At 41.0% G+C, this 24,185-nt stretch overlaps 1 protein-coding gene across 1 annotated transcript in view; it reads left to right on the top strand.

Annotated features, from left to right (window-relative positions):
• The first annotated feature begins 1,531 nt into the window (after positions 1–1,531).
• Positions 1,532–24,185, top strand: part of LOC136863903 (uncharacterized) — a 102,628-nt gene continuing 79,974 nt past the window's right edge. Inside the window, exons 1-2 of the mRNA XM_068226069.1 lie at positions 1,532–1,894; positions 2,444–2,611. Coding sequence (XP_068082170.1) covers positions 1,532–1,894; positions 2,444–2,611 — 531 coding nt within the window. The remainder of the gene's footprint in view (positions 1,895–2,443; positions 2,612–24,185) is intronic.

Raw genomic sequence — 24,185 nt, 5'->3', positions numbered from 1 at the left:
TTAAAGCAACCGATAGATGTCACGGAGTGTCTTCAGTGGTAGTTGTCTGTCTGTTAGGTCATCAGCCCAGAGGCTGGTTGGATCCTCAAATAGCACCACCAAAGGTTATGCGGTTATAATGAAACCCCAAAAACCAATGGCAGCACCAAAATGAGGCGTACTAGGCAAGATGAGCAGTGAGGTAGTTTGCCATTGCTTTCCTTACTAGGTCAGAAAGTAATATTGCAGCACGACTGACCCTATGAGCAGCACCTTTCATAACACTCAGATGCACTAGTCAGGCTCTGAATGCCATTACTCAACACTACCCATACCCCAGCAACTTCCATATTGTCACAGCCATGGATGTTGACTGGGACTTCGGTGGAAGCTACACTTTACTCTGGCCTGTGCCAAGAGGTGGATGCAAAAATACTGTATCCATCAAGAAATTAGTTAGTTTGGTACAAAGCCAGCTGGACCAATACAACCAAGTGTGTCGCTTTTAAATTCATTATCGCTATTCTTAAACAACATAACCTTGTTGCCATTGATATTTTCACGGCCCGTTCTGATAGACATGATACCGTATAGGCATAACACTCGTAGGGAACTGGATCCAGTCTCCCGAGAGTTGTTTCGTTTACACCTGCTGTTAAGCAACACTCTCTCGCTGGAATTGTGGTTGACTTTCGATCGCATTACTGCTATACAGTACAGGCTGAGCGAAAATTCAACCAGGTGTCATTCAGACAGAAATCGAAGTTCCTCCGACTAGCTCAGAAACAGGTGGCCTCTCGCACGAACCCGCATGCTAGTAAAACTGTCGTCAATTTTTCCAAGAAATCCTTGGACGAGAACCAAACGGCAGTTCTAGCTAGGGGTCTTAATTTCGCTGTCGCTCCCCCTAAAATTCCCACTGAGGAGTTAATTACTTCCGTTGAGGCCGCCATCCACAAACTACCTACGGATGAGGCTGAGGAGTTAAGACAAAAATGTGTGAGACTCATAAGATCCGCTGTTGTACCCGCGCCCAATTTAACAAGACGCGAAAGGAGAACTCTGAAGGAACTTATAGATGATTCTGAACTGACCATTCTCTCAGCTGATAAGGTTAATGCGACAGTGGTTATGGACACTGACGAGTATAAGAGTAAGATCTCGGCTATATTGTCAGAGCCTGTTTACAGACTGAGCTCACGTGACCTCACCACTCGTGTGTCCAACGCCACCTTGAAGCTCTTAAGGTAATCTTCAGTTCCAAAAGAGGAGGCTAAACGTCTGTCCCCGGGGGATACAGTGTCATCTAGATTATATGGACTGCCTAAGATCCATGAAAAAGATGTTCCCCTTAAACCTATTGTTAGTATGATAGGTTCTCCTACGTATGCTCTGGCTAAATACCTAAGCAAATTGCTTCAGCCACACATAGGATGTACTGAATCATACGTCAGGGACACTCGGTATTTCAACCATAACCCTTCAACCTAATGCACTTTTGGTGAGTTTCATTGTGGAGTCCTTATTCACTAAAGTGCAGATTGACTCGGTCATGTCTCTCATTGAACACCTGTTCCCTGCAGACATTACTAAGCTATTTTGCCACTGCATGACTTCCAGTTATTTCATGTGGGGTGGGAATTTTTACGAACAGACGGACGGAGTGGCTATGGGAAGTCCACTTTCGCCCGTAGTGGCTACTTTCTTCATGGAGCATTTTGAGGAGGAGGCTATTGCTTCGGCGCCCCTCAAACCTATGATGTGGTGGAGGTATGTTGATGATGCATTTGTGGTCTGGATAGACGGTCCTGAGAAACTTCATCTATTTCTAAACCACCTAAATCAGCAATATCCTTCAATTAAATTCACTATGGAGATGAAGTCGGACGTATGCCTTCCTTTCTTGGATGTTCTAGTAAGAAAGAAACCGGACGGCTCCTTGGGACATACCGTCTATCGCAAGCCTACCCACACAAATCGCTATCTTCATGCAGATTCTCACCATCATCCAGCACAAAAACAAGGCATTCTCACGACACTCGCCAGGAGGGCGAGACGAATTTGTGAGCCATCAAATATCCAGGTGGAGATGGACACGCTTAAAATCACGTTGAAGGGTAATGTTTACAGTGATTTGCAGATTCATAGAGCCCTGCATCCCAGAGAAACGACCAAGCAAAGCTCACAGAAGGAAGAAGTGAAGGGAGCTGCCTACTTGCCTTACATTCACAATACCACAGATCGAATTGCCAAGGTCCTCCGCAAACACAATATAAAAACCATGTTAGGCACCGCCATTAAAATTGCTCACAGTCTGAGTAAAATCAAGGACAAATTGTCCCCACTTTTACATCCTGGGCTATACGAAATTCCCTGTACTTGCGGTAAGGTATACATCGGACAAACATGCCGGTACATTGGTACCCGTATCAGGGAACATGAACGTAATATTCGTCTCAACCAGCCTGATAAATCGGCAAGAGCTGAGCATGTTCTGTCGTCGGGTCATGATGTCATGTTCCAAGATGCTCGAGCTCTTACCCATATTAGACACTACAGGTCCAGGATTATACGGGAAGCTGTGGAAATACGTAGAAATCCTAACGATTTCAACAGGGAAACTGGCTATCAAGTAAGTAATTGGTACTTGGTTGCCAGCCATTAAGGATTTGCGTAGATTTCCCTTCACTATTGTTATTTCGTCTCGGTGTTTCCCAAATTCGTACGTTCCTCACCGCCATATGTTTCATTCCATGCTTGTGTCAATGTCATATACCTGTCAGTGTCATATGTCACGTACACGTGTTATGTGACCTTCTTAGACTGATTCTGATGGTTCGGTCAGCTTCCGCTTCGAACGCTAGCGCTGTGCCACGTCCGAGGAACCATCTGATGATGAATGAACGTACCATTTCCACTTCTATTATAACGTCTAAACTTCAAAAAGTCATTGTTTAAGAAGCCTTTCTCGTGGGCACTCGAGATTTTCTTCTGATGGCGCAGAGCACAGTTCTCTGCGAAACGTAAAGAATTTCACCTTTTCTTAACCGGTATAAGCCCAAAACCCTGTATAGTATCATGTCAACATAATCTTATGTCACTCATTCCATCATCAAGTGCGCTGTTTCTGCAGACAGCTAACTTGGAAAACACCTGAAATTAACAAACTCCATTTTACCAGTCTGTTGGCAAATTTCGCAATTTAATCAATTACTTCAACAAACGTCTTAAACAAGACAATACTGTTACGTACCAGCCCCGTGGTAGCTCCAGGAAGGGGCTGGTAACTCAGACGACCTGGAATCTCCCAGCCGGCCTGTGGGATGGGGCCGGCTTTTCCGTGTATTATTCTCGGCGGCCAGCTTAACTGTAAGTTCCTTGGAGATTCAACGGGAATGTTCTGCCTGTAGTGATGTCGTGAAATATCTGGATCAAATCACGCGAGCTATAAGAAGGGAGGCTAGCCGCGGAGAGTCATTCAGTGTTGGACTCCGTGTGAGACTCGGTGTGTTGGGGTTCGGTGGCTGGGCTGAGGTCGACAGATGTGTTGGCTGTCGCTAGTGTCGCACCGAGGTCTGAACCAGGAGCTATTGTTGTGGTGTGGGAGAGACAAGTGAGTGTGTAACGGGAGGGGACAGAACGGTAGGCTGCACTGTGTGTTCGTGTAATTCTGTGGACTGAGAATTGCCATGAGCCAGCGAGTGCGAGGATAAATGGACCTGTGTTAATGTTCACCGTTATGAGTATTGTCCTGCTGTTGAATCCTGTTGAGCTGTTTGGTTGCTCACTGCATGTGACTGTGTGAAGTATAAGTGGAGTCGAACCAACGAACAGTCGTCGTTGTGTTGTATAGCCAGCTGTCTACGCACAGTGGCCGTAGGGGGTAACTGGACTTTGGGAAAGTGAGAGTAAGGATTAGTATCCCAGGTAAAGGAACGGGCTGGACCCTTGTTGCGCCATAAGGTAGAGAGATGAGTAAATAGACTGGTAATTAGTGTGGCCATTCATAACTCGTTAGAATTGTTTGTGTTTAGATATGTGTGTGTGCATTTATTAGGCCAATCTGAAATAAATTAGAGTAATGAAACAAATGGAGTTTTACTCGTAACAACATCATCTAATATAACACTAACTAATTTTATCTCACTACAAATCCAACTTGTCCTAAATCACAAATCTCCTATTTAGAACACATCAGCCCACAATAAGACTGGCAAAGGAGCGCAGTAGCGCGCGGGTACCAGTGATTTGAGTAGTTAGCATGCGTCTCATTCAATGATGCAACTGAGTGTGTTTTAGAAACCTGATCCGCCAGCCGGAAAACTGTTCCGTAAACAGCAACCCCGAACTACCTGATTTTAAGAAATCATACGAATAGGTCATTCAGCATTCTGTATTTTACGTTGCGGAAGAATATTAAAGTTATAGTATTTTGTGATAAATATGAAGCCCTTGCATCTGTTGTCACTTACGAGTAAATTTATCTGAAATGACCTGAAGGCTACATCACCGAGATAGAGATATCTCGCCGTCAGCTTCCTGTGTTGTAACCACACAGTATTTGCCTTAATAATGAAATGTTTCTGGGGGCTAATAGACTCAGCACTGCGCTCCCGTAAAGCAACAACGATCATGAAACTTTCAGATATAAGAAACAAGACAATCATTTCTGTTTCTGGACATGCATGTTGTCCGCATCCCTGCATGTTCAAACTCTTACTCTATTTCGAATGTTACAGTCAGTGGGCTATTATCCTTAGAAACGTTATGGCAAAACGAAATTTCATGACTGTAATTTCATTAATGACTGGAGATAATATGGCATTTATATTATTATTAGTCTTGCAACAACTGTACCAAGCGATGTATAATTTTATTTTATCACTGTATTTCACAAGCAGTGTCCGAGCCGCGGTGAGTGAGCGAGTATGGCAACAGTGGAAGGCAGCAGGCCCATAAGGCCTGTAGTCTTTTCTTAACTCTGGATGCAGATCAGTATTAATTGATTGATAGGCTATAGCCTAGAATGTACTGCCTTCTGTCCTGACATTAAGTACCGATTCTCATTCAATTATATTCAGCCATTCCCGTGATGCCCGTACATACATACATACATACATACATACATACATACATACATACATACATACATACATACATACATACATACATACATACATACATACATACATACATACATACATACATACATACATACATACTGAACCCATCACCTTTGTGCCCTAAGAATTTTAAGTATACAAGTTACTACAGGAGGCCCCATGTCAATTGTGATGAGGAGCTTGAACATTTCTTGATATCGCCGAGGTGACACGTGGCAAGGAGGTGGCTACCATCCTTCCCACGCTAGGATACGTGACGTCATCCGCACGTGTCGACAGTGGAAGGATACAGAAGAAAGTTTATGTTGAATAAATATATTTAAATGAAAGAATTAGTAGTGAACGCAGTATAATGAGGGTCCTGTATTTATCTATAAGACAATTGGTCTTTAGTAAGACGGATTTGAGACTGCTAAGCCCTTTCTGTGGATATTCAATGACGGACGCGCGTGCCTATCTTACCCACGCTAAGTCGACAGAAATTAGCGCCTATCAAATGAGGTCATTTAACTGGTGAATTTAATGATAATACATTTTAAATGTTCATGAACACTACCGATAACGAGTTAGCAAGTGTGTGGTTACATCAAAAACTCTTTTAAACACAGTTCATTTAAGTCAAAAAAGTTACGCAAATTTTCTTAGCGGCAAAGGGAAAAATGCCTGGAGAGAGGGGGTATTGTCTATAAATAAAAAGGGACGCCATGTTGAAACCCCTGCATTTGTATCGTTCAGGCTGGAGACAGAGGGTTGACCTGTTCTGTAAATCGATCGACAAGAAGCAGACTAAGTCCAGCAAACAGATTTTAGCCGATGTGGCTGGGGTCTTGAATCCATGTGGAGATAGTTTTGTTTGAGCAGAAGTAATTTTATAAAAAGGACGGTCAAGATACCGAAGACGTATTTATAAAGTTGTTTTGTGTTGTACAGAAAGTAATTCGTGTGCGGGCAATAAATACGATCAGTCGAGTGCGATCAACGAAGATGCTGAGTGGAAAGACATTTCTTTTTTATGTTTTATTTCCAAGAAACATGAAAATTCTATGTACAGCCAGAAATGTAAAAATGGCTAAATAAATGACAGAGGTCAGAGGTGAGCCCAAAGATGGACGCTGACGTAACGTAAGGTAGGTGACTTACCATCTTATCGTCTACTATATCTTGTTTTATGATGTCAAACTTATATGTATTTGAAACGGGTATTTATGACGCAGTTGGTCACCAATATGTTTTGTGAATGTTAGAAATATGACGAAAGGTCATTTGTTTTATTTTCTGCTTGGATAATTTTTTAAAGTATTGCGAGTGCCGTGTAATGCTGTAAAAAGTTATTAATGAGGGTTTCGAAGTGATATCACGTCCAAAGTAGATCGTCATTTCCATGAATTTATTGCCTATATTTTGTGATGTCAAATTAAGATGTTTTTTGACGTAAATTTTTTCTGTTGTAATTTTGATGCAATTGGGGCAAAAGAATCCGTGGTTACCCATTTTCAATCGGGTGGAAGCGCTGTATGTAGTGTTGAGTAATGCAGATTGGTGAATTTTGGTCACGAAGTGTAACGTTATTCTATGTCCGTTTAAACTGGGTCTATGTGACAATAAATAAGAGTAAAATTTGTCAGTCATTTTTGTGAAAATCCAAGTTTTAAAATACGAGATCATTTTATGCGAAGTTGTTCATTATTAAAGTATTTGTGCGTTATTGTGCGTCGTGGATTGTAAGGATTTTTGTTCCAGTTCTTTGTCAGTGAGAGTCGTTGAGTTGAAGGCAAGAGGTTAGATTTGCCGTATGAGTTGAGATAGGATTTGTGAATCAAGTGATTGGAAGCCTGTAGTGAACCCGGAACTTTTGTGGGACCCCAAGGAAGATTTGTATAATGTTATAATGGAAATTAGAATGAAAGAATCCACGCAGGTATTAATTTGCGACGTGTACAATTATTGTAGGACATTTAAAAGTAAAATCTATGTGCATATTTGTTTGGTCAGAATATCGTATTTTATTCTATTTTGCGAAATCAAAAGGGTTCATTCTTAGAGGTCCGTCAAGCGTGGCGAAGGACACGTCTTTCATTAATTAAAACTGACAGATAGGGTGAGGTTCGTTTGCTTTCAATGCCGCCAGCTGATCGAAATTCGCCGCTCGAAGGTAACGGGGTTGTGCGCTTGCTACGTGTTAAAATTGGGATTGCTTTCTTTGGAACAGAGATCATTAACTGCGGGAACTAGTTGAAATTTTCATCCGGGAATAACGTGTAGGTTATTAGACACTGTGAATTTGTATAATTGAGATCGTAATGTATATCTGAAACCCTAAAGTTAGAGTACAATGAGCTAGGTTAGCCAATTTCAGGGTTGTCCAAAATATAGAGTGATGGTAAAGATGATTGATTGATTTGTTTGTGAGGGGTGAACAAAGCTTTATGGAATGTAATGACAAGATATGACATCGTAATCGGCTTATATTATACGGCGAGTTACTTTTGTTTTGTACTTAATTATTAGGGTTATCCAAGTTTTAATAATGGTTAGTATGGATTAGATTTAAAGTGTGATGTCATGAAACAAGATATAATACTGGAAATAAATGATGTACATTTTTCCAGCTACACGATAACAATAGATGATGAACATTAAACATGAACTGTAAATAACTACGTCAGAACTTGAGTAGGAACGTGTGAAAGAAACCATTCGTCTGTGGAGATAGAATTTGTTGTTCATTTTTTTTTGCTAGTTGCTTTACGTCGCACCGACGCAGATAGGTCTTATGGCGACGATGGGACAGGGAAGGGCTAGGAGTGGGAAAGAAGCGGCCGTGGCCTTAATTAAGGTACAGCCCCAGCATTTGCCTGGTGTGAAAATGGGAAACTACGGGAAACCATTTTCAGGGCTGCCGACAGTGGGGATCGAACCTACTATCTTCCGAATACTGGATACTGGCCGCACTTAAGCGACTGCAGCTATCGAGCAGTTGTTTTTCATTAAGATTCCATTAAATCACTTAAATTTATTTAATTATTAAATTCAGTGGAAACCGTACTTGTGAAATAACTCTAAACAAAGCGAATAACTTGAAGATGCATTCTGGAAATCTTAGTTTATTTTTCTGGGAATATTTAAATGTTAACGTAACGATTAAGGGGACACATCTGAAGATAATGGATTTTACTGCCACAAAGTATTGTGAGCGTTGTTGTTGTTGTTGTTGTATTTGACTTTGATTGACTGAGCATTAAACGTGCTGGGGTTAGTAAAGTGGAAAAGTTGGTCATCAACCGATATAAATTAATTGTGTTTAGCCTTCAGCTTAGAAACTTGGATGGTCATGGGGTCATCAGCCTCAGTAACTTAGATTAGGGCCATATGCCACTGTAGCATCATTTTACTTGCGGTCATCATCCACAACGATTTTAAAGTAACTGAGAAGTTTCGAGGTCGGTCCATGACATAGTCACAGGTCACATCGATTCAATTAAGGGTCCATGCTGTACAACCACTGTGTGGCACACACCGATTGGACTGCCTTAATTATACCCAGAGTCCAGAGTTCGTGTTACGAGGGCTGGAACATCAAGAATCATTATGATGGTATATGTAGTCTGACATGGAAGCCGAATATAAGGGTTTCCAAACTTTTTCTGTTTTTAATAATTGATACAATGGTTTCGAGTAAGGATGCCCACCAGGCAGTTAAGTCAAAGGCTCAAACCAGCATTAAGCTCATCTGAGTAAAAAAGTGATTGTGGTGCCAAGTGGACAAGATAGTCCAAATTATATTGATTATACATTATTATTTCTTCAGAAATTACATGAATAAATAGGAATATTTTAAATAGACCTTTCATCTATATATATAAAATAACTTGTCCTGACTGACTGACTGACTGACTGCCTGACTGACTGACTGACTCATCAACGCCGAGCCCAAACTACTGGACATAAAGGAATCTAATTTTGGGAATATATTCATATTAAGATGTAGGTGCTCGCTAAGAGAGGCTTTTTGGATATTCCGTCGCTAAGGGGGTGAAAAGGGGGGTGTAATTTTGAAATGAGTGTATCTATATCTCAAAACTTTAAAAGTTTACAGATGTAAAAATTGGTATTTAGAATCTCCTTTAAAAATAAAGAAACATATTTTTTTTTGTTTTCGGAAAATCCCAATAGGAAGGGTGGGAAAGGTTGAAAAAGGAGTTGAATGCCTTTAATGAGGCTACTTATATTTCAGAACCTGCAGATATTACAGACCTGAAAATTGGTATTTGGGATCTACTTTAAAAATAAAGAAACAGGTATTTTTTCGTTTTTGGAAAATCCAAATAATAGGGGATGAAAAGAGGGGTGAATTTTTAAAATGAGCGTGTCTACATCTTAAAACTTTACAAGTTTACTGATGTAAAAATTGGTATTTAGAATCTCCTTTAAAAATAAAGGAGCATGTAATTTTCTGTTTTCTGTAAATCCCAATAGGAGGGGCGTAAAAGGGCGAATAATGGGTTGAATGCCTTTAATGAAAATACATATATCTCAGAAACTGAAGATATTACAGAACTGAAAATTAGTATATGGGATCTCCTTTAAAAATAAAGTACACGCATTTTTTTTGGAAAATCCAATTAATGGCCGTTAAACAGGAGTAACAAATTGGAGTGAATTTTTTGAAAGACTATATCTACTGAATATCTGAGAAACGTAAAATGTTACAGACGTAAAAGTGGGTATTTGGAATCTCCTGTAAATGTAAAGAAACACAGGTGATGTGTTTTTGGAAACTCCACTTAAGGGGAACTAAAAAGGGGTGAAATTTTAAAATGAGAATTTCTACAGTATATCTCAAAAAACTTAACATGTTACAGAAGTGAAAAATGATATTTTTATCTCTATTTAAATAAAGAAACGTGTATTTTTAGTTTTCGGAAATACCACTTGGGTGGAGGGGGGTAAAAGTGACTGAAAATGGTGTTGAATTCTTTTAATTAGGCTACTGATATCTCAAATGGGGATACTTATATCTCAAAACTGAAGGTAATAGATGTGAACATTGGTGTTTGGAATCTCCTTTAAACATAACGAAACACGCCTTCTTTTGATTTTTTTGGGGGGGGGGGTAAATAAACTTAACGGCAGTGAGGTGTAAAAGGAGGTGAGACCAATTGACTTTACTGTTCATAATGTACTTATAAGGAGCCTCCCTTGCTCAGGCGGCAGCGCGACGGCCTCTCACAGCTGGGTTCCGTGGTTCAAATCCCCGTCACTCCATGTTAAATTCGTGCTGGCCAAAACGGAGCCGGGACAGGTTTTTCTCCGGATACTCTGGTTTTCCCTGTCATCATTCATTCCAGCAACACTGTCCAATATTTCATTTTATTTGTCATTCATCGATCATTGCCCCAGAGGTATGCTTCGGCAGCCGGCACAATTCCTATTGTCGCCGCTAGATGGGGCTTTATTCATTCCATTCCTGACACTGTCGAATGACTGGAAACAGGCTGTAGATTTTCGATGTACTTATTCTGATCATAAACCGATCTTTTTTAATCTTTCCTGGGTTCGTTTTCAACAGCCATCTTTTCCTTCGGTGAACGTTCTTAGATTACAGTAGATTCTCCTGGCATATAAATAAAAATTTAAACACATTTGAAATAAACGATAGGAATGAGATTGACCGTCAAATTGTTCACCTCTATAATAAGGTCAATAATGCACGGAAGTATGTCATTAGTATCGCCAGAAATCCCGCACACTGGCCTACGCGCGACAATGGTGCTGGTCACATTGTCAACAATGACAATGGCAGCAGATGTAATTTAACGCCAAGTAGCGATCTTGCATCTTGCTGTGGGGTCCAGAACATCTTAATAATAATAATAATAATAATAATAATAATAATAATAATAATAATAATAATAATAATAATAATAATAATAATAATAATATGTTCTGGACCGTCGTCAAATGTGCGGACCGCGCTGGAAATGGGTCCTGGACGGGTAATGACTAAGAATACAGTCCGGTGGCGGGTTCAGTACCGCGAAGGCACCCAAGACAATACCACGCCGGATCTGCTGAAGGATTTGATCCATATTAAAAATGCTTATAGGAAAAGATGGCAAAGATTTAGGGACCCAACTGACCGGGTGGAATACCTGGACCTATCCCGAGAAGTACGAAATCGATTGCTGGAAAGAAAGATTGAAAAATGGGAGGAAACTTGCCATAATCTATTAGAAAACGAGTCAGATCGCGAATTTTGGCGGATTCTCGCAGTAAACGAGTCGGATCGCGAATTTCGGCGGATTATATATCTAAAATAATAAGTATTCAATTATAAATGTCAGTATAATACCGTAGTGAAGCACGGGTAGCTTGCTAGTTTGAGTATATAGATTAGGATTACTGAACCCTACTTTTACCTCAGCAAGTGACGAAGAACCCGAAACGACCCAAGAGACAGATCTCATGAAAATTCGCTGATACGTAAGGCAGGTAGGTATCCTTCATAGTGGACCAAAGGGTTCAGTAAATATATAATTAACATGTACCATATTACATGCACGGTTGTCTAGGTTGTTTTATATTATGAATGCGTAACAGTTTATTATGTTAGTAATATGGAGCAATCATGTTATTTTTATGCCTAAAGTAATTTCTAATATTGTATTGTAGATATCTGGATTATAATAACGATGGCAGAAGTAAGGAGGATATAAAATGCAGACTAGCACAAGCAAGGAAGGCCTTTCTTAAGAAAAGAAATTTGCTCACTTCGAACATTAATATAGGAATTAGAAACACGTTTTTTAAGACTTTCGTTTGGAGCGTGGCATTGTATGGAACTGAAACATGGACGATAACTCGCTCAGAAAGAAAGAGAAAGAAGCTTTTGGAATGTGGTGTTACAGAAGAATGCTGAAGGTGAGATGGCTAGATCGAATCACGAATGAAGAGATACTGCATCGAATTGGTGAGAGGAGATCGTTGTGTCTAAATTTGAGAAAAAGAAGAGATAGAATGATAGAACACATCTTAAGACACCCAGGACTTGTGCAGTTGGTTTTTGAGGGAAGTGTAGGGGGTAAGAATGGTAGGGGTAGACCAAGGTCTGTCTAGACCTTGGGGTAGACCAAAGTATGAATATGACAAGCAGATTAAAGCATATGTAGGATGCAGCAGTTATGTAGAAATGATAAGGTTAGCACAGGATAGGGTGGGATGGAGAGGTGCATCAAACCAGTCTATGGACTGATGACTCAGACAACAACAATAATTAAGTTAGGCATTTCGAGTAGTTGTTTGTTAAAATGATAGATAATATTAGTGGTAAGAATCAGACACGCTTTCGTAGGACATTTCAATTAGCCTTATTGTGCAATCTTGGGTAAAACCACCGAGGTGGATATCTAGATAATAACAGTCACGTGCATGTGAAGAATACAGAATGGAAAATTTGGCAGGCTGGGTTTGTCCAAGCACCTGATTATGAAAAGGCGTAGTATTGGAATGGAACAGGTTTCATTTTGAGTAAAGTAGAAAAAGCGAATAGCGAGGATATAAATACGTAGGGAGTATTAGTCTGAGAATGATTGTTGATTATGATTCAGAAGACGCATGACGTTAGTTATTCTGTTCGGTGGATACGTATTCTGTGATCTGTGGTGACTCTCAATCCGTACTCATTGATTGTGTCCCATGACTGTTGTCAGTGTATCGGGTGCCATTCCGGGGAATTATTTTAAAAAATTTATTGCGTTAACCAAAAGGTACACATATAGAGATCACCTTTCTACATAGTGTCCTGCCTTCGATACACATTTTCTCCATCGGATTGGTAAGTTTCTGATGCCGTCCTGATAGAAAGAAAAGGGACGTGTGCGGAGCCAGTTGCGCATGAACTCCTCTACACTTGAATCATCAAGGAACCGCTGTCCTCCTAGATCTTGTTTCAGTGGTCCAAACAAATGGTAAATGCAAGGCAATAAATCTGGACTGCACAGAGGGTGCTTCAGAGGTGTCCAGTGAATTCTCTCCAGTTTTTGCCGTGTTAAAGTGGCAGTATGTGGCCTTGCATTGTTGTGGAGAAGAATGACGTTTCGGATCGGTTGCCGGCGTCGCTTGTTGCAATACGCAGCTTTTGCTTCATCCAAAAGGCGACAGTAATAGGGTGCATTAATTGTCCTGTATTAATGAAGAAAATCCACCAGCAAAATGCCCGCAGAGTCCCAGATAACGGTTGCAAGCACTTTCCAGGAGATGGGCGTGTTTTGGCACTGACCGGACCTGCTTCGTCTCTTCGACGCCACTCCATGCCTGTTTGCTTTGACTCTGGGGTATAATGTTGCACCCAAGTTTCACCACTAGGCACAAAACGACGCAAGAAATCCTCTCCTTCCTCCACGTAGTGACGCAGGAGACTCTGACAAACTTCCTGCCGCCAAGTTTTTTGTTCCCAGTTGAGGGGACGAGGAACCCACCAGGCAGACAATTTCCTGCAATGGAGTTCATCTCGGATGATAGTTTGAACACTTCCTACGGCTAAAATAATTTGTGACATTTTTATTCGACGATCTTCAACAGTAATGTCTCGAATGGCGACAATGTTGTCTGCAGTGATGCTTGTCCGCGGTCTGTTTTCATGAGGTTCATTTTCCACAGCTTGTCTTCCTGCCACGAATTTTTAGCCTACTCATACACTCGAGTCTGTGAAAATGTTTCTTCCTCAAACTGCGCACTCTGTTTTGACTCTGCAGACAGTAACTGTGCTGAGGTTAGAGGTGAACAGTGTTCGCAATATTCAATGTAGGGTACAGACGAGTACGTGCACATGTTGAACAACTGCAGCCATTTGAACGGGGTCGCATTGTGGACCTGTGGGATGCATGGACGTATCGACGGATTGCTGCACATGTTGGGCACAATGTATCGGTGGTGTGTCACTGCTTTCAGCAGAGGTCTGTGGAACATTCCCACACCCATAAACCAGGTTACTGACGTCCGTGTAGTACAGATGCATGTCAAGGTCGGCGCATTGTGCGAGCAGCAGTGGCCGACCGGTCATCATCTAGGAAAGAAATCCGATCTCATGTTGCACCTACTGTGTCACCAAAGACCATTGGAAACCGTCTGCTTGCAGCAGGATTACTGCTTCTGGCCAGCGTACCACTGACACGACACCGCCAAGCACGGCTATTCTGGTGTCGTGAAAGAGTCGACTGGAGAGGGGAATGGCGTTATGTTGTCTGCAGTGATGAGAGTAGGTTTTGTCTGTACGCAAGTGATGGACGTACATGTGTATGGCGTAGACCTCGTGAGCGGCCTATTCCCACGACACCCAGGTCCCAGCCCAGGCTTCTTGGTGTGGGGGACCATCAGTTAGAATTCTCGGTCCAGTTAGTGTTTCTGCAGGGTAACGTAACCAGTGCCCGCTACTTCGCACAGGCTGTGGTCTCTTGCTACTGCCACGTCTTCGACTGGAAGGTGATGTGCTTTTACAGCAGGACAATGCACGTCCACATACAGTTGCTGCGGCGCAACATGCTCTACGTCGTGTACAACAACTGCCCTGGCCAGCAAGATCACCGAATCTCTCGCCAATTGAATACGTATGGGACATGATGAATCGGGAACTCCAGCGTTCTCCAGAGTCTGCAAGAACCATTGCCGAATTGCATCAAAATGTGCAAGATGCTTGGGACAATCCCTCCATAGCCGCCAGAGGGGTGTTGATGCGACTGTTTGGGCACTCCGAACTATGACATGCGTGTTTCATTTGGTCTGGATTTGTAATCATATTACTTCTGCACCTTATCCTTGAGAATGTTGCATGGTTTTTTCTGGCAATATAGTTGGATTAGGGTTGTTCTGAATTTTACAGAAAATTGTAAATATTACGGTAATTAGTAAAATTTTATATGCTTATCATTTATTTTGTAATAATAGATATATTAGAGTCAAACAGTTAATTAGATTTATTTAATTGTGGTAGCCTCGTAAGCATGGCCCTAACATTTTGTAACGTTTTCAGGGCGTAGTATGTGCTTGGACCACCTTGGACGAAGTATAGCGGGGGCATATATTTTTTTCTAAGGTCGTGGGTACAGGTATAATTCACGCTCTTGCCTCTCGCATTCGTCATTCTGGCAGTCTCGCTCAGTAAATGTGTTTGTGTAGTTCTATCTAGTGTCTGTAACTTTGCTAATGCGTAGTCAAATACTAAATGGCATTTTAATTGTATAATCACGCCGAACTTCTATTTAATTGTAATAAATGTGTAGTTATTGTCCTATTGGTGAAAGTTTCATGTATAGTACTATTTTTACCGCACTAAATTTGGTAGAATCAACCTTTACATCTCTATCGAAATTCGCTCAAAGAGCATTACCATTTTGTAGCTATATTTTTTTCAGTTTTTAAGTCCTACACGTTCTAGCCCTTAAACCCGGGTACTTTTTGCTGTCATACATTTTGTGCCGCCCCCCCCCCGACTTCTAACACCCAATCACCGCTGCTGCTGGGAAGGAGGACCAGTAACTCGCCCAGACGACCTCATCTGCTACGCTGAACAGGGGTCTTGTGGAGGGATGGGAAGATTGGGAGGGACAAGCAAGGAAGAGGGAAGGAACCGGCCGTGGCCTTAAGTTAGGTGCCATTCCGGCATTTGCGTGGAGAAGTGGAAAAGCACGGAAAACCACTCTGAGGATGACTGAGGTGGGAATCCTACTCACTTCCACTCTGTTGACCTCCCGAGGCTGAGTAGATCTCATTCCAGCCCTCGTACCACTTTTCAAATGATCGTGGCAGAGCCGGGAATCGAACCCGGGCCTCCGGGGGTGGCAACTTATCACGCTAACCACTACACTACAGAGGCGGAACAATATACATTTTTAATTTTAAAATTGATGCTTAATGATGGAGCGAGCAGATTTTATGTTAGGTTACAATTAACGCCTAAGCACGAGACAAGTATTCAAGTAGATCACAACTGTCACCCAACAGTGGTGCAATGGTTAGTGGACCGGGGGAGTTGGCCGTGCGGTTAGGGGGCACGCAGCTGTGAGCTTGCATCCGAGAGATAGTGGACTCGAATCCCTCTGTCGGCAGTCCTGAAAACGGTTTTCCGTAGTTTTCCATTTTCAAACTAGGCAAAAACTGGGGCTGTACCTAAATTAAGGTACACGACCGCTTCCTTCCCACTCCTTGCCCTTTCCTATCCCATCGTCGCTATAAGACCTAACTGTGTCGGTGCGACGTTAAGCAAATTGTAAAAAAAAAAATGGATAGTGGTATATTACAATACATACATACTGTACACAAATTCATACATACAGTCATGTATATGAGGTCTAGTATCAAAACCGGCCAAGTCACTCAAGGCATATTTTTCAGTATAGATAAAAAAAACCTGTAGAGACAAAGCAACGATAGCCATTGGCCATTTTTGTTGCAATTTTGTATAATTTTAGGCTTTTCTCTGAAACTGTATTCAATTTAAACTCCAAACCCTTGTGAAGAAAGGCAATTTAATGAAAATAAATTGACATTGTAATTACTTTTCTTTATTGCAATTTTAAAAAAGCATTTCAGCTCACATGGGATAATAATATATATAGGAGAAACATCAGAAAGCTGAGCAGAATACAAAATAGGATCTCTCTCACTAAAAGTTTGTAGTTCACTTCGATCTTGAACACAGTAAAAGAAACTGATCAGCAATGATAGTCACTTATATTAATAGAATCATTATTAAGATAGGTACTGGTCACACATACTAAGTAATATTCTTGTTTTAAGCCTTCAATTTGCTCTTATTTACAATACAATATAAGGCACTTCACGCGAACTACTGATGCAGACTTCAGAGACGGTGTTGGAACTCTCATGACCAGTGAAATCTGTTTCACTTGCTAATATTATAGTTTTATAAAACTGCAGTGTTCTTGCCATGTTGATCCAAAGTGGTTCTGCAAGGGATTTTTTTATGTCTTTTGTTTTAGAGACAGGAAGAGTAATGCCTTTGATCACTGTGTGAGGTGTCATTTGAGCCAGCGATTTTCCTCTATTACACAGACTTCGGTACTTCCCGAGATCATTATTGTAAAATACCTCACCTTTTACACGAACAGAATTTTGTGCGAGAAACTTTAGTATTCTTGCCACTCTCGCTTTCGTTGTTGTGATTTCCAATGTGATGTATCTCTTGTTCTCTTTCTTGCACTTGATCTGGGGAGTTTCATCTATTGATATTTCCATTATGTAGGACAAGGTATGAAAATAAATGTTTCAGTTCACCACTCGGAAAAATATACACGTTATACCACACAATAATGACAAAATACGACACACAGGAAATAGGATTGCTTTTGCACAAATGGCGTTAGAAGCCTGCGAATACGTAAATCAGTGTTGTAAACGAACAAAATACGAAATATTATGACTTCACAGAATACACTGTACAATATAAGGAACGATTTTGCCTACTGATATTATCACAATGTTGCGTAATATAACAACACAAGATTCCAGAGAATAATGGTGTAACTTGACATGGCCGGTTTTGAATTCACTGCCTGCATGAGTTGGACAATTCTGTTGCACGACCAAGAATTCAGTGCTCTTGTAATGTGAAGACATGGACGTTTTCAAAACATATTCTTATTTCACCTGATAGTACTATACTTCTACTTCACGTTAATAACCTTAACTCATTTTCATAGATTTTGTGACTTGGCCGGTTTTGATACTAGACGCCTCATATCTTTCTTGACATGAACGACCCATAAATAATAGTTTTTAAACCAAAGTATATAAATACATACAAACATACATCATCATTACAAACTGTTATGCCTTTCAGCGCTCAGTCTGCAAGCCTCTGTGAATTTACTAACCAACGCCACAAATATTTTATTTGTATAGTTTGGGAGTTGGGCCGATGACCTAGATGTTAGGCCCCTTTAAACAACAAGCATCATCATCATCATCATCATCATCATCATCATCATCAGTTTGGGAGCTTCCCAATGGTGAAAAATAAAACTGTAAACGATTCTGCATTGTTTTAATCTACGTATTAAAATCGACAATCCTACATAAACTACTGTTTTTTGGAGGATCTTAATATTGTAAGTTTTAAAACGAGATGCAAAATCTACTCAGTTGTTCTCACCTTTCCCTTATAAAAGAAATGAAACAAGGCTCATAAAATTATATATAGATGTCACATGTTAATGTAGGTACAAGCGTGGATTTTATACGACAAAATTGATTTTTCAGTTATTTGTACGTTAACATAACACAAGCTTTATCCCGTTGCTGTACGAGAGCGGGTATGAAGCAAGATGAACCTTCGTAGCGAGATTTACGACCGGGTGCCCTTTCTGACACAACCTCATCAGGGGAGATTATGAGATGAAATTAATACATTTTTTTGGCGTATAGCCTCCAGAGATGCCTGGTGCAGGTCTTTTCCTAGTAGACAGCTTATTAGGCGACCCGCAGGTCTGTGAAGATGAGGGCCCTACCTAGGGCCACACACACCCAGCCCGCGAGCTATTGGAATTAACCAATTAAGGTTAAAATCCCCGACCCGGCCGGGAATCGAACCCGGCACCCTCTGAACCGAAGGCCAGTACGCTGACCATTCAGCCAACGAGTCGGACGTAATATATGATAGTAGGAAGGGAGAGGGTAAAACCTTGTGCCGGCACATAGCCTACTCATATTGAAGAGCACTAAGAGGTCTCTTCAAGGATTTACGTTTCCATCTGACGGACGAATCACCATCAACAGCTTCGTTTTCTCTCACTCCATATGAGCACTGTTGAGAGGTTTGGAACTGAATTCAGGCTTTTGGCACGCAATCTAGTGATTAGAAATTATATACCACCACCTGTCCTACTCTGCCGGCCAACATTCTGATGGTGAATTTGTTTTCAACCAACGGGACTCGAACCGGTTAACCACGATGTTAGACCGTATAGACTTCACGCCTTAAGGTTCATGGGCAGCATGCGGCTTAAATAAGTACATAATACATTTCTTTCTTTATCCTTTACTCTCTTCCTGATCGTACATTTTCTTTCTGCTGATGGTTTCAATGTAAATGCTCTCTAAATTAAATCATCATTATGATCATAATTACCATTATGAAACATTCGTTCAAATTACCACAAAGAAATGTTACTACATACATTTTTCTTCATTTATTGACACATACCAAAGATTCGGTTGTTTCAATCTTTTAAGAACTGACGTCAAAAGAGAATAAAATCTTGGCCTTTCAAATGTGAAAAATTCTGGATCATCCGACAAACGAATAATACCCTTAATTTCAGATGTGGCTGGATATACTTATTCACAACTCTCTTCCTGAAACGTCTATTACAATTGTCTTTCCGCCAGAGCCGCCTGTAGCGAGAAAGTGACATTACTTACCATTAATTTATGGAGACTTCATTTTACCGTAATGTTCCTCGCCTCATGAGCATGTGACATTCTCACCCACGAAGCGACCTAAATGGTTCGTCATGGAACGTTGCTGATGCATATTGAATGGGGAAGAATGACAGTATGCGGATAGTGAGCTTCGTAGCACTACAAAAAATCATTAAACCTCTTAGCTATTCCACCTTCTAGAACCGAAAAATTAACAATGCATGGACATTAAATTGATGCTGAAAATATATCGGGGCAGGTTTCTAAACAAGTGTCGTTTGAAGGCAATTCTTCTTTTTTATATTATTATTATATTTGCCTTTATTTGTAGTGGCGAAGTTAGGACTCATGGTCCTCTCTTACACTTAACCACACTTCATTAACAATGTACATCTGAGAGCAATATTCATAATCTTCTTAAAACTACCATTACAAACTAGAAACAAAGTATGAAACAAAATAACATAAACTCTATAAATATTCTTAGTCATGTCTTAAAACTATCGTTACAAATTAAAAGTTGAATGACACAAAATACCATACGCACAGTAAACGTACATTCATACACACATTCACTCTACCAGATTCATTCAGCCTGGCGGCACACATCGAGGAGATGCTCACGGCAAGACAACTTGAAGGAATTTAAGGAATTTATGGCTCTAATGTTGTGGAGGAGAGAATTCCATATTCTAGCTCCATTTGCAACAAAGGAACGGCTAAATGCTGCTGACCTGCTGAGAAGGATAGCCAGTGTACTGCCGGAGCGTGTGTTATGCTGGTGGAAAGAGGATAGGAAATTCAGTTGTGAAGATAAGTAGGATATTCTCTTTTAATACTCGAAAGATTAATACTGCCACGTAGAGGTTTCTATATTGTTCAAATTTTAGAAGGGAAAGTTGTCGATAATAAGGGGTAACATGAACATCATAGCGTAAGGAAAAGATAAATCTAACACATGAGTTCATAGCACGTTGTAATCGGTTTAGTTGTTCTCTCGTGGCATCAATTAGTACTACGTCACAGTAGGAAAATATAGGGAGGATAAGAGTATTTATAAGCCTAATTATCATGTTTAGTGGCAGCATATTTTGATGATATTTTAGTGGGTGAAGGGACGCGTACACTTTTCTACAGATATTTGTAATGTGCTCTCCCCAGTTTTCTCGTTTATAATTACACCAAGATTTATTACCGAGTTTTCGTACGGAATCTTCTTCTTCTTCACTTTTCTGTCTTCTTCTGGGGCGAGATGGTTCAGTATCACAGCCACTAGCTTCTCACGAAGATGGTTCAGACTCGTCGAAAAACTTACGTGTTCCATGGGTTATCAAACAAGTCATTCTAGTAACGTTCCTTGTCTGTTGATACCGTGATTATACTGTAGATATAGGACCTCCAGTTTTACGTGGAATTCGGCCTCCGAACCACAGACGTGAGTTTTCATTTCATAAAACCCACATGCATTGACTGAGATTTGAACCATAGCCGTCTTAGTGAGAAGCCATTGACGGTACCACTAGGCTATCTTGTCCCCGTAATATTTGTAGTCGCGCAAAACTTAAAATTAGCTGTACACGTGCTTGTACATACATACAGCACGGGGTGTTACAAATTTTTCTTTGCCATTGGTTTTAGTTACACTGAATGAGACGGGTCTTATGGTAACGATGGGATGGGACTGGGAAGAAAGCAGCCGTGGCCTTATTTATTACCGGGTTTGACCCCCTTCTCTACGAACATTTGAATTTCTCTTGTAATAATTGGAACACAAAGCAATGTCATATTACGATATTAGTAATAATAATAATTGTTACTTAATCTATTTACTCTCTAGGGTTGGATTTCCCCATGACTCAACGAAGGATCTCACCTCTACCGCCTCAAGCGCAGTATCCTGGAGCTTGAGACATTTGGTTGTGGATAAAATTGGGGAGGAGGACAAGTACTTCCCTCAAACGTCTTCGTTTGCTATGCTGAGCAGGGGCCTTGTGGGGGTGGGGAAAATTGGAAAGCATAGACAAGGAAGAGCGAAGGAAGCTGCCGTGGCCTTAAGTTAGGTACCATCCCGGCATTTGCGCGGAGAAGAAGTGAGGAAACCACGGAAAAACACTTCGAGGATGGCTGAGGTGGGAATCGAACCCCCTCTACTCAGGTGACCTCCCGAGGCTGAGTGGACACCGTTCCAATCCTCGTATAACTTTTTCAATGTCTTGGCAGAGTCGGGAATCGAACCCAGGCCTGCGGGGGTGGTATCTAATCACACCAACCACTACACCACAGAGGCGGACATAATAAACATAAACTGCAGTAAATACGTCGGCTAAATATAACCACAATATTTTCCCAGATATATTTACATTGCTAGAAATCTTAGCCGCGCTGGCTGTGTCAGGTATGTACACTCATTCAAATAAAGAATGAGTGCATAGAATTGTATGTTCCTCGCATTTAATATTTTATATTTTATCATCCTTAAATAGCCTATTACCAGAAAAATTCTCCTCCCATATAAATATAAACCAGGTTCAATTATTGCTAAGAAAAGTGTAGGTCTACCTACGGGGCACTTATACAATACCATCAATACCATGCGCTGATTCCTTTTTTTTTTAACGACTGTACATACGAACGTCCTTTTTCAACATTACTCTGTCCAAAAATAAACTGTGTAATTGTACTGGAAATACAAGGTTATATGGTTTGGCACTGCTGAACATACAAAGGAATTACACTCCAAATTCAGAAAGTGTATTGATTAAAATGGTAAAGAAAACTCGCCGTTTGGACATTCCATTGTGATTCGCCTCAGCAGTGTAAATGAGTAATGGAATTAGCAAACAAAAGACGACTATGCACAGTTCCTCCACCCAGCCCTAGGGACCATTGTGCAAACTTGCAAGTTTTGCTCCATCAAACGACGCATGCACCCGTAATAGATGCTAGTTGCTTTACGTCACACCGACACAGACAGGTCTTATGGCGACGCTGGGACAGGAAATGGCTAGGAGTAGGAAGGAAGCAGCCGTGGCCTTAATTAAGGTACAGCCCCAGCATTCGCCTGGTGTGAAAATGGGAAACCACGGAAAACCATCTTCAGGGCTGCCGATAGTGGGGTTCGAACCTACTATCTCCCGAATACTGGATACTGGCCACACTTAAGCGACTGCAGCTATCGAGCTCGGTCCGTAATAGATGGAATTAATAGGTAAAAAGTTGAATGAATGCAGTAAACCATGATGGATATTAACTTTCGAGGTGGAATGGTCCTAGATTAGTAGTACACTTTTAGCATGTACCATGTATGCTGACTTTGTGGCTGAGCCGGTAATATGGCAGTCGCCTGTGGTATTTGATTCTCGGTAGTGTAATGGCTCGAATGTAACCTCGGACGCACTTGTTTTCTTGAACGGCAGATCGTGCCCCATTGTATGAGAGGCACAGTGTTTATCGAAACCTACCAGGTCACACAACAGTACTTATTCATTCACTCTCGATGTATTCCAGTGACGAGTTGTTAATTTATGGAGAAACAATGCAGAACGCATTCGAGTCGCAACGCCTGTATCATGAGTGGTTTCCTGACAGAAGATTACCGACTACCAACACGTTCCGAAACCTTGAACGACGATTGCGGTCAAGTGGACACTGGAAGGGTGCCTCCTGTTTTAGAGATGCTCCTATAACGTTGGGTCTAAATGATGAGATTGTTTTGGACGCTTTCCGAAATACTCCTCGTATTAGTACAAGGACACTTGCATGACAGACTAACATCGGCCGGTCATCTACCATGCAATAATTGCATATCAATACATTTCATCCGTACCATAGCTCCCTCCGTGTCGGCCTCCCGATGCTAACATAGCAGGTTCAAACCGGGTAGAGCAGAGGTGCTCACGCTGGGCACTCCGTCCCGCGGACGCCCGCACTGTAAGTGGGCGGACTGACAGGCGATGAGCGCAGCGTATGCCTTTCAGCCACGGTGACGTTGTGGCTACGTCGCAGGCTGTGAAGGTTGGGCGAAGTTCTCCCAGTCACTTTTGATCACTGCGGCGTTAACAGAGTTTGAAATGGAGGTAGAAAATAATGAAAGAAGGCAGAATTCCACGTCATTTTCAATGTACGTTGTAAGAAATAAGTTATTTACGTTCATTGCAGTTTATGTATTCTGACCAGGTACAATAAAGAGTTAGGCTTACAACCTCAATTTTTTATAATGTACATAATGAATTACAATTTTCACTATTCAGTTTTAAGAGGTGCTTTAAAACATTTCTAATATAATACAGAGTTAAGGTGGATAAGCTGTGGCTTGTGGTTGTTTGGGTTAAATTATCTGATAAACTCATCAATCCAATCATGCTTACCGGGAATAACATCAGTTAGGATATTCATTTGAAGGCATACTGTATAACTATCTGGTAGGTATATTTACATTGTTTTTGTACTTTAATCTTGGATAGTAAATATCTGTCCTCGCTCGTGATTAAACTCTCTCTCGGCATTTAGAGGCTAGCTATTATCATTGGACGCCTGTTAAATTGTAAACACAGTGGCTGAACAGAGAAAGTCACACAACACTACAACACCGTGCAAAATCAAGCAGTAAACCTGTTGAATTACTGTAATTATATTACTTTATAGTTA

The sequence above is a fragment of the Anabrus simplex genome, chromosome 1 (genome assembly GCF_040414725.1).
Source record: "Anabrus simplex isolate iqAnaSimp1 chromosome 1, ASM4041472v1, whole genome shotgun sequence".
In the NCBI taxonomy this organism is placed as follows: domain Eukaryota; kingdom Metazoa; phylum Arthropoda; class Insecta; order Orthoptera; family Tettigoniidae; genus Anabrus; species Anabrus simplex.
The sequence above is the reverse complement of the archived record's forward strand: the minus strand, read 5'-3'. Positions and strand labels throughout refer to the sequence as shown.